The 11,231-nt window shown below is 60.3% G+C and overlaps 2 protein-coding genes across 2 annotated transcripts in view; one reads left to right on the plus strand and one right to left on the minus strand.

Annotated features, from left to right (window-relative positions):
* The window catches only part of SLC1A7 (solute carrier family 1 member 7), a 59,481-nt gene extending 59,028 nt beyond the window's left edge, over positions 1-453 (plus strand). Inside the window, exon 11 of the mRNA XM_004699412.2 lies at positions 235-453. Coding sequence (XP_004699469.1) covers positions 235-453 — 219 coding nt within the window. The remainder of the gene's footprint in view (positions 1-234) is intronic.
* A 2,032-nt stretch (positions 454-2,485) lies between these two features.
* The window catches only part of PODN (podocan), a 14,254-nt gene continuing 5,508 nt past the window's right edge, over positions 2,486-11,231 (minus strand). Inside the window, exons 6-10 of the mRNA XM_004699657.3 lie at positions 10,092-10,228; positions 9,328-9,985; positions 5,220-5,368; positions 4,218-4,437; positions 2,486-3,257 (exon numbers count right to left, since the gene is read on the minus strand). Of these exons, the coding sequence (XP_004699714.1) occupies positions 4,245-4,437; positions 5,220-5,368; positions 9,328-9,985; positions 10,092-10,228 (1,137 nt within the window). The 3' untranslated portion in view covers positions 2,486-3,257; positions 4,218-4,244. The remainder of the gene's footprint in view (positions 3,258-4,217; positions 4,438-5,219; positions 5,369-9,327; positions 9,986-10,091; positions 10,229-11,231) is intronic.

Raw genomic sequence — 11,231 nt, forward strand, 5'->3', positions numbered from 1 at the left:
ACACACACACACACACACACACACACACCCGCACCTCCTCCACCAAGGCAGCTCCAGAGGGGGGCAAGGGAGCTTGGGAACTAGAGCCCAGAAAGGGCCTGTGGGCAACCAGGGGATCCCCCAGCACATCCGTAGCAAAACCAGTCCCGGGGTTCTTCCCGACTGGCCTTCAGCCCTCCCGAGTATCTAACCTGGGTCCGTGCTGCTACTGCCACGGCCCGTCTTCCTCTACAGAAACCACTGACCTTGGAGACCAAGCCGGTGAGCCTCCAGGAGATCCTGGCAGCCCAGCCGAACGGCTGTGTGAAGAGCGTGGCCCAGGCCTCGCAGCTGACGTTGGGGCCCGCCTGCCCCCACCACACTCCTGTACAGGTGGAGCAGGACAAGGAGCCGGCCCCCACCTGTCTGGACCACTGCACCATTGAGATCAACGAGCTGGAGACCAATGTCTGAGCCCAGGGGGCTGCCGGGCGGGCGGCGGGGAGGGGCTCAGCCCCCCTGCCAGCACTCCCGGGGCAGTTGCCACAGGCCAGGATCACAGTCTTCCACGGAGAGCGGCCCCACTCAACCCAACGGGACCCAGGCTCTCAGGGACACAGGAGCCAGCACCGCACAGAGTGAGCCTGCAGGCAGGGGTGACCCTCCCCCCTCTGGGTGAAGACTCAGAGCAAGCAGGGTCAGAACCCCATTCAAAATTCTCACTGCCCACCCCGGAGGACAGGAGAGGCTCTGTCTCTCACCAGGAGCCCCACACTCACCATGGCTCTCACTTGGCTAAAGCGAATTGCAAGGCCCTGGCTTCTGCCCCAGTGGGGTCCCTCCCAGGCAACCCCTGCCCCCCACCCCATCATGTGGCCTCAACCACACAACTCTCCCCCAGGAGAGCCGTGGCTAGAGTTTGCATGAGCCCTTGACACACCCAGTCAGGCTCCCTCTGAACAGTGGGGCAAGCTGGGACCCATGGAGGGAAGCCCAGCCTGGGACACTGGTCCAGCTGCCTGTGCGGCCCTGTGTCGCCTCCCGAATGCCTACCTGGCAAGTCAGAGCTAGGTTTTCTATTCCTTCCTGTGTTTGCAAACCCAAGGGTCGCCAAATAAAGATACGTTGTTTCTAAAGTCTGAGCTTTTTGCAGTACCTTGCGGCCGACCCTGAAGGACAAGGGGCAGCCAGGGCTCCCACCGCCTTTCCAGCAACAGGATACACAGGGGCTGGGCCACGGGGCCAGAAGGGGCCCCCTGGCTGCAAAGCCCGAGTGCACATCAGCCTGTCCCGGTGCCTGGAGGGAAGACAGTCTTGGGCACGCACAGGCCTGCCCAGGGCCTGTCTCAGCAGCCACCGCATGGCCTGGCCTGCTCCAGGTGGCCCGACCACTTTGCAGGCACAAGTCCCTACCGCAGTACAGTGTCCTCAGCCAATCTGGCTCCCTTGCTGCAGTGAGATATGCCCAGGACGTTTCCAGACTGTCTCCTCACTCCCGTCACCCCTCAGGGCTCCTCCAGAATCTTGTAGGAGCATGGGCTGGGTCACACAGCCCACTCTCGGGGTCTGGGGGAGAGGACACAGCACTGGACTGGGGAAGGGTCTAGCACCACAGAGCCCAGGAAGACCCTCAGGTGCAGGGAGGGGATGAGGGCACCTGTTTCAGCTTCCAGCTCCCGAATGAAGGCATCCTCCCCGGGGACTACCAGGGAGCCACTGCTGATGGCTACAGCCAGAGGGGCCCAGGAAGGGCCTTACCCCAGACCCTCCCTCCCACCTTGGGGCTGGGGCCATGAGAGCCGCCTGGAGGGCAGCCAACCTTGCTAAGGGCAGAGTCTCCTCGGAGCAGCCAGACATCAAGCAATAAGTCATGCCTGGTCTCTTCACCCTTCCCCGCGCTATGTCTACCCCACGGCATTGCAGCTCCTTCTAGGGCTGACAGGAGGCCAGCCCGTGCTGAGGCACATCCAGTAGGAGGGAGCCCCCTCCTCCTGGATGCCCTCACGAGCGGCCTTGCCCGTCATAGCCATCTCTTTCTGGTCTGGGAACTGGGTCCCCGCACTGCCTGTTGGGTTGTAGGCTCCCAGGGATGTCTGTTGCCTCATCGTGGGAATCTGTAAAGACCTGGGTCGGCAAGTCAGCTCTGCTGGGTCAGTTCTGCTCCTGCATCTAGGCAGGCCCCCTTCTCACCCAGTGTCCTCTACAGCACAGACCCCAGAGGAAATGACGGCCCTCCATGGGGCGCGTGCGCTGCCCGAAGCTGGCAAGCCCGTGGCTGGGACACCAGGCCCCCGCTGAGTCCCTCTGAGCCAGTGGTCTGCACACACGTCCATGTCTCTCTCCTCACCTACAACCAGACCCTGTCTCCCTGAGCTGCCCACGAGGCCCAGAACAGAACTCTGCCTCCATCCCTGATCCTAGGGAGGACGCCAGAAGGCGATCCCCTCCCCTGCCCACCCCATGCCACCGGCCACCAGGCAGAAAACATGCACACAGGGCCACAGGCTGCAGGGACAGGGATCATGCTTTTATATTAGTTTTTCTGTAACAAGAAAAATCCGCTTTGAGATTTTTATCTTTTTTTTTCTTTTTCTTAAAAAAGAATAAAAAATAAAAGGCACCCAGAACGTTCCCACAGACCCAAAGAATGAAGCCGGTGTCAGGTGAGCAGCGGTGGCAGGTGCCCTCCTGACGTTCTCTGGCCCAGCCCCACAACCTGCCCCCACCAGGCACCTGGGCTGCTGACCGCCCAGACGCTCACCTGTGTGGCCTCCGGTGGGGTGCCAGCAGAGGAGCACTAGCAGCCGGACAGGGGTGGGGGGACAGGCAGCTATCTGAAAGGTTCTCATCCACAAGGGGGGAAGTGGGGACAAAAGCCAGCTTTTGTTAGTCCCAGAGGGCGGCAGGCACCTGACCCCAAAAAGAACAGAGGTCGTCTGGTGTCTTCTCCAGGGGACGGACGGACAGAGGGACGGGGCAAAGGGTGAGCTTGTTGTGGACACTTCCGGCTAAGGGCGAGGCATTTGTCCATGGGAGCGGGTGCGTGTGTGTGCCAGGGCGGGGCGGGACTCAGGGTAGCGGGAGGCGTGTGCGTGTGGCCGCGCCGGCGCGTGTCTGGGTCGCGACCCGCTGCAGGAGGGGGCGGGTGTGTTCAGCCTGTATCTGTAGGGACGCCCCTGGGTGCAGCACCGGTGCATCTGATGGCATCTGTGAGCGTCGCCAAAAGAGGGCTTCCGGGGCACATGGCTTGCTGCAGAGGAGTCCGGCTGTCCGCTGTCCTGCGGAACACACAGACAGTCAGGGCAACCCCGCCCACTTCCAGCCTCCGGAGGCGGAGTCCAGAAGAGGCTGCCCCTGCAGGAAGGAGCTCTGGAAGGCCAGGTCACTGGGATGGGGCAGAGGCTGACCCCGGAGTCCTGATGAGCCACGGGGGATGTGAAGGCCTTTGGGTCCTGGACACAGACCTTGCTCCTGGAGCCTCAGCATGGCCACTGGTCACTCTGGGGGCCCCTCTTAGATTTCACCATGCCCACTGGGATAGATCCCTGCCGCCCCCATGCCATGACCTCACAGTCCCCAAAGGGGCACCCCACAGAAGACGGCCAGTCACCTCTGCGTAGCCCCCTGGCTCTGCCTTCACCCACCTGGCAGGGAGGAGAGGGGAGCTTCCTGCTGCCAGGCCCCACGGCACACATGCCTACCGGACACCCACCTCAGGCCCTCTTTGCCCCAGCCTCTACTTCAATTCAAACTCCTCATGGTGGCCCAGAGGCCCCCTCCCACAGCTATATAGCCCAGACTTGTGACTCACTGGAAGCTCATTCTCTGAGACCCAGCCTGACTGGACCTTGCCACCACCGTGCCCCTGCCCACCAGCCCCTCCTGGTTGCTTCCTGTCCCTGCCCAGCCTGCCCCAGCCCCTCAATACCAGCCATTCTCTTGCCCAGACACCCAACCTCCCACCCTGTCCCACCCACCTGCGCACCTTCACACCCTCCCCTGTCAGTGCGTGGGGCACCCCCACTGCATGGAGGGGAGGGACGCTGGTGGTGTGGCATTGGCAGAGCCCAGGCCCTGGGTGGCTGCCCACAGCCCTGCTGCTATGCCCCCAGCCCTCACCAAGTGCCCACACACACCAAGAACTCCTGTTTGTCTGCAGAATGAAGGGATGAAGCAGGTGAGCCAGAAAACACCCAGGTGGGGGCTGGGACAACCCCCTACCCCCACTGATGACCTACCTGGGTCAGATCCATGTCACCTCATCACTATCTCGATTCTTCCTCCTCCTCCTCCTCCTCTTCTTCCTCTTCCTCCTCCTCTTCCTCTTCTTCCTTCAAGTGGCCACGGTCCTTGGAAACGTCCCCAAACTCGAAGCTGCCTTCAATGTCCAGGACCTGCAGGTGATTCAGTCTCCGGAAGGCACTGTCCACCACAGAGCCCACGGCCAGCTTGTTGAACCTGGGGGACATCCATGGGTCACTGCCCAGAGACTGGCCCTCAGAGGCCCCGCCCCCATCCCGCCAGAAGGTCAAAGGGAGGGGGAGGGGACAGCAGGTGCCAAACGCTGGAGTCTCAGAAAGCCAAGTGCCTCAGAGCACATGCCAGCTGAGCTGCCACCACCCCCCACACCCCCCTGCCAGTGGCCAGTCCTGTTCTTCCTGGTTCAGGAAGGTGCACAGGCCCCTCCATGTACACTGCCCACGATGGTGAGTGGGCCAGCAGCATGTCGGCCACCCTCTGCCCACTCCCAGGCCTGACACCCAGCATCCAGGGCTTCTGGCTGGGCAGCCTAGCACCGAGGCCAGGCAAAGGCACACTCTGGGTGTGGGGAGGCCACTGGACGCCGCACCTCAGCATCTCTGCAGAAGCCTGAGGCACGGCAGTCACTGGCCTCAGTGTCCCCAGCTGTAAATTGGGAACCCTTTCCTGCCATGGGAGTGCCAGCCATGCTCCCAACACCAGCCAGCCTCCTGTGCAGCGTGGAACTGCTCCCCAGGACTGCCAGACCTGTCTTCTGAGGTGCCTCTGGCAGTGGGGATGGGCTGGTAGTCATGTGCTTAACCATTTGTGTCACCAGGCTACCCCGAGGCTTGTGAGCTGAGGAGATGGCGACTGAGGGGGGCGCCTGTACCATACCAGGGTCACACACAAGAGTCAGGCTACAGAGACTCTTCCCAACCTGTGGACCACTTCCCTGGAGCCCCGGGGACCCCAAGGAGGTGTGTGCAGGGGGTTCCTACCTGAGAAAGATCCCCTTGAGGTTGGGGGTGGCATCAAAGGCGTTGGCAGGGACGGTGCTGATCTTGTTGTTCTGCAGGTACAGGTATTCCAGCGACTCGGGGAGCCGCTCGGGGATCTCCGTGAGCTGGTTCCCCGCGATATCCAGCAGCTGCAGGCGTGATGGGGGCGGGGAGCAGGGTCAGGGACTCCCACCTGTGCAAAGCACTCAACAGCTTGCACAGCCCCAGCAGCCTCTGGTCTAAACCTCAGGGTGGTCCTAAGAGAAGGTGGTCTCTAGTTGCCACCAGAGAGGGGAAGCAAGCTCAAAGGGGTCATGTGACTCGATGTCACACAGTCTGGAAGGGGCTGGAACCCAGTGGGTCTGACTCGAAACCCTGCTTCTAACTGGTGCGTGGGCTCCCCAGCCTCTCCTGCCTGCAGATGGACCGTCACAGCCACAGTGTGTGAGGGTCACCCTTCTGTCTCCGTACACGACTGTCACCCCATCAGACTGCAGACCTCCAGCCTTCCACTTTCACCCCACTGGCCCCAGAGAAGCGTGGGGGTGGGGGTGAAAGTAGAAGAGCCTGCTCCTCTGAGATGCTCAGGGACATGTGGGCAGGAGCCAGAGTGGGTGGGCAGTGGGGGTGGAAGCCCCACCCCCCCATGACCCTGGTATGGCAGCCAGGATGCAGCCTCGTCAACCACCACCTGCCCAGAGTGCAGGAGGGCATGGGCGTGTGTTTCCTGAAATAGCACCTGGCTCTGCTGCCAGCTCCAGAGTCCCTCAGCTGTCTGTGTCCCCACCACGCACACCCCTCTGCCACCTTGGGACAGCCTCTGTGCTCTCCAAGCCCCTTCCTCACCCTGGCTGGCCGGGTCCAGGGTCAGGACACAGGGGGACATGGCCCCCAAGAGTCAGGAGCCAAGGGGAGCTCCAGCTCTCCCTCTTCTGGGAAGGTCTCCGACATTCCCTTCCCAACAGGGCTCCTGCCCCCCACTGTGTTCCCTCAGCATGGGGGGCGGGCAACTCTAGGCAGGATGTCTGCATTCACTCCAACTTTGCTGTGCCTGAGGGTGGGACCCACTGAGACACCCCCACCTCCATGCCCAGGAATCCAGACTGACTGCAACAGCCTGTGCCACTGGACTGGGAGTGAGGGAGCGAGCCTGGTGGGTGGAACAGAGGCGGAAGAGAAGCTTGAGTAGAAGGCAGCTGGCATGGTGGGGAGGGGGGGTGCGGAGCTTTGAAGCAGAGGGAGCAGGGAGATGCCCCAGCCCCAGCCCAGCTCACCCAGGCACTGGGATGCAATTCAGCAATCACCACTGTGGGGGCGGGGGCTCCTGAGGGGAGGTGACCCTGAGGCAAGCCTAAGTACAAACTCCAGGAGGAGGAGTCTTGTTCCCACAGACTCTCCTTCTAGGGCTGCATCCAGCACAAAGGGCTTGGGGCAGGCGTGAAGGAGAGGCCTGAATGAGCAAACGCGTGTGTCCGGGTCGTGGCAGCTGGGGCACAGCTGAAGCCAGGACAAGGGCTCTGGCCTGCATTCTCATGACAAGGATGGGCCGTGGAGCTCCAGTGCCGGAGCAGGAGATGGACAGAGGCTTTTCGAAATAGCCCCGATGGCATATGGAGTGCAGGAGGGGGGAGCTCCTGGGGCACCGCAACGCAGGCGGGACCTGGGGGTGGCCAGGTCTCGGGTGTGGGCAGCAGGGGGGAGAGAAGAGAGCGACAGAGAGAAGGGAGGGCAGCAGGCCAGGGCTGGGTGAGGTTGGGCAGTTGGGAGTGGGCAGCGGGCTGAGAGAAAGGGAAACTCGGAGCAGCTGGATGGATGCCACCTCTTCTGTGAGTTAGAAAATGCAGCAGGGGGGGCATAGGTGGAGGTGATTGGGACCCCGTGAGAATGGGTGTCATTGCACCCCTAGGTGCTCATCCAATCAACCCCCAGCAGAACATTCATTTGGAGCTCAGGGGTGCTGAGTCCAACAGTGAGTAGGTACGCTGCTGGCCCTGCCCTATCCTGGTGGGCGGGGCCAGCGGCCAACCAATAAACCCAAACCAAACTCATGATGTCCCTATAGGACAGGGTAGGACTGCCACTCTGCCACCGGGATTGCTGAGACTGCTACTCTTTATGGGAGTCGAAAGCCTCCTCTTTTCCCTGCGGAGCGGCTGGTGGTTTCAAACTGCTAACCTTGTGGTTGGGAGCCCAACTAGTAACCACTACGCCACCAGGGTTCCTCACCCACTGATCAATGACCTAAAAGCCAGTGAGGATGGAAAGCGCAAAGCCGGTCTAAGAGGCATCTCAGAAACAGAATCGTGGACCAGCAGGAGGACGTGGTGGTACCACAGGCTGTGGCATGGCAATGACGGGACAGAGCGAAGGAGCTGGGCCAAGACCACAGGCCGAGGCAAGGAGACCATGAGGCAGGACAGAGACGCAGTGCTAAAATATGACACTGGGAGGCAGAGCAGCAGGCTGGCTTCCTGCCTCAGGGAGGCAGAGGCTCAGAGACCATGTGGCTGAGAGCCGAAAACTAGAGACTTGGCTGCTGGCTGAGGAGAGGTGTCGCTGTGGACCAAAGCTATAGCCTCACTGTTTATTGATCTTGATGTGAAATAACCTGTCAAGTTTCCTGATATGCCTCCACTACTGGGGGAGGGGAGGAAAGCAGAGGGATTAAAACGTAATACCTTATCAATTGAGCTCCCTTTTGACTCAATGTAAATGTGCTCTAGGGTTGTTTTGTTTGTTTTTTTAGTTTTTAATATCTTCTGCTTTCTTCTTTCTGTTTTACTTTGTTATTATTGTTAGTTGGTTGGGTTGTTTTTTTATGCTTTCCTGTATATCAGCAGTTCTCATCCTGTGGGTCGTGACCCTTTTGGGGGTCAAACGACCCTTTCACAGGGGTTGCCCAATTCATAACAGTAGCAAAATGACAGTTATGAAGTAGCAACAAAAACAGTTTTGTGGTTAGGGTCACCACACATGAGGAACTGTTTTAAAGGGTCGCGGCATAAGGAAGGGTGAGAACCACTGCTGCCTATGAAATCCAGCATAGGAAAGTACCTGGATTAATGGCTCTTAGGGGTGTGGCAGGGAAGGTTTGGAGAGGGGCTGTCAATGGAAGCTAATGAGTATAAGAAAGAAGATGTTCCAAAATTGATTGCAGTGATGATTGTACAACTCTTCTTAATGTGAATGAACAACTGAGTTGAATACCGTGTGAATTAAATGCCGATAAAGCTCTTCAAGAACAAACAGACAAAGTCAAGCAGAGGAAGGCAGTGGGCGTTGGGGGAGGCAGTCCTGGGGAGGGGGCACCTGGGGTCAAAAGCTGGGGGAAGAGGGGACAACCTTGGCAGCCATGCTCCAGGGGCCTCCTGTCATAGGTGTGGTGGTGAAGGCTGGGCAGCAGAGGGGACGGGGCCACCACCAGGGTCCCCACAACTCCACCCCTGGTCTGCAGCCCCTGGCCCGCCCTCCCCGGTATCTCTGGTCTACCCTGCATGAGTTGGGCTGGTTTCACTTTTAACCAGATGCTCAGGCAGCCCCGTGGCCTCTGTCCCTGGTCACGCCCAGAAAGCCTGGACCAGAATCCTCCGCATCAGTCTAGCCTTTCGCACACTGGGGAGAACTTCCCAGTGACCTGGGCCAGTATTCTCCAAGTCCTCATCCCTGCTCCGCAGGTGGGTGAGCTTGACACTGCTGTGGCCATCTGTCCTCTCACACCATGACCCCATCACCTCTACCTTTACCCCGCCCCCGAATCCTCAGTAGGTTGCAGCTGCAAGCAGGGCGCCCAGCCTGGCCACACTGACTACACGCTGCTCAGAGGCCTGTCCTGGCAGGCCCTTCTGAAAGGAGTCCCCACTGACCTAGGCAATGCCTCCCTCCCCCCTTCCTGCCCCAGCATCTCCCTACCCAGAGGTGTTGCTGGTGCCCAGGTCCTTGTGGGTAAATGAACTCAGCTTGACCTTACCAGCTTAACCTCCCTCTGCCCACCACCACCCCCATGCCCCGCCCCCGTGACCCCATCCTCTCCCCGTGGGTGGGTGTGGGGCAGCCAGACCAGTAGTCCCTGCACCACAGAACCCCGTAGCCCTCCGACCACGCCTCATACCTGCAGACGAGCCAGGTCCGCCCAGGCGCGCGGGCCCAGGGCCCGGCTGCGCAGCCGGTTGCCCGTGAGGTAGAGTTCGGACAGCTGGGCCATGCCGGCCAGCGCCCCCCGCGCCAGGGCGACCAGCTCGTTGCGCTTGACCTTCAGCACGTGCACGTTGCGGGGCAGGCCCGGCGGCAGCGTCTGCAGGCGGTTGCCGGACAGGTCGAGCGAGCGCAGGAGCCGCAGCTTGCGGAAGGCATCGCGGTGCACCTGCGCGCTGGTGATGCGGTTGTAGCTGAGGTTGAGCTCCTCCAGGAAGTAGGTGGTGGCGAAGTCGTCGCGGCCGATGCCAGCGATCTGGTTGTGCAGGATCATGAGCGTGCGCACGCGGCGGGGCAGCCCGCGGGGCACGCGCTCCAGCGCGTTGTTGTACAGGTGCACCGTGTGCAGCTTCTTGAGGCCCTGGAAGGCCAGCGGGTGGATGCCGTGCGCCCGCAGCTGGTTGCTGTGCAGCAGCAGGTACTCGAGGCTGCGGATGGGGGTGAGCACGTCGGCGTCCACGCTCCGGATGGCGTTCTTCTCCAGGTGCAGCAGCACCAGGCTGCGCGGCAGCCCCGCTGGCACGCGCGACAGGTTGTTGCTGGACAGATCCAGGTACTCCAGGCTGGAAAGCTTCCTGGGGGAGGGCGGGAGGAGCAGCTTAAGGCGGCTGCCAGGAGCCCCCACGGCACCTGCCCCTACTCCTGGGAAGGGCCTGAATGCACCCCAGCTCTGCCACTCACTGACAGGGGTCCTCCAGGAGCCGCTGTTTCATCGCGGGGTTGATTCCACGATAAAAGCCGGCCTCGTTTGAGTGCCTTTTGCTTCGCTGGACTTGGCACATGCTTCGGATTTTTACCAACTGAAGTTTGTGGCACCCCTGCGTCGAACGCGTCACGCAGCACCATCGCGTCATGTCCCCGTGTCACACTGTGGTCTTTCTCACAAGAGTTCGCACTTTTTCATAATGCTAGGACCCGCGAAAAGATGGCCTGCGTGTGGCCATCCAGGGGACGCTCGCTCTAGAGACCAGGAGGAGGAGCTGCGCCTGTGGACTTCTGAGCTGGACCTCTTTCCAGAGCAAAAGACTTCATCTTTCTCCCAAGGCCAAGGAGTGGCTGGTGGGTTTGACCTGCCACCCAAGGTGTCACCACCACACCCCCAGCTCCTCAGTAGACTGAGGTATAGTATAAACATGACTGTCACAGGTACTAAAAACCACCTCACTGCCATCGAGGTGAAGCCGAGACGTATTGCCACCCTTCAGGACTGGTTAGAACGGCCTGCCCCCTGTGAGTTTCCGAGACTGTAACTCTTTACCAGAGCAGAAAGCCTCATCTTTTTTCCTTGGAGCCATGGTGGTTTCGAACTACTGACTTGAGGTTAGCAGCCCAATGCATAACCACTACACCACCGGGCTCCTTTCATATGCACTAGGATTTTTTTTTAAGCTGGCTGCGGGGAGGGGGGGTGCGTCCCTGACTGGCTTTACTGCTGTGGTCTAGAATGGAGCAGAGCCTGCGGTCCCCCTGAGGTGATCATCCTGTGCATTAGCTTAGGGCACTCCTAACACCGGTTTTTTGGGGGGTTTTTTGGCACATAGAGGTCTGTTTGAAAACCCGTCGCTTACGTACAATCTCCTCCCGGTCCTAAAAAATAAAAACCCAGTTGCTTTCCTCAAGAAAGCATGAGTTTTCATGTCCTGCCAAGAGTAGGTCCTGGCAAAGGCTTCCTTGCTCTGTTGGAAGCCTGGCAGGCCTTACCTATCTCTGTCCCTCACCTGGTCTTGGGCACAGGCCTGTCCACCTATCCCCGAAATCCTCACTGTTTTTTCTCCAGGCAGTCTTGCCAGGAGAAGTGGGAGGGGTGGGGTGGGGGTGAGG

The sequence above is a fragment of the Echinops telfairi genome, unplaced genomic scaffold (genome assembly GCF_000313985.2).
Source record: "Echinops telfairi isolate 266 unplaced genomic scaffold, ASM31398v2 ScPeMD7_443;HRSCAF=831, whole genome shotgun sequence".
Taxonomy (NCBI): Eukaryota; Metazoa; Chordata; class Mammalia; order Afrosoricida; family Tenrecidae; genus Echinops; species Echinops telfairi.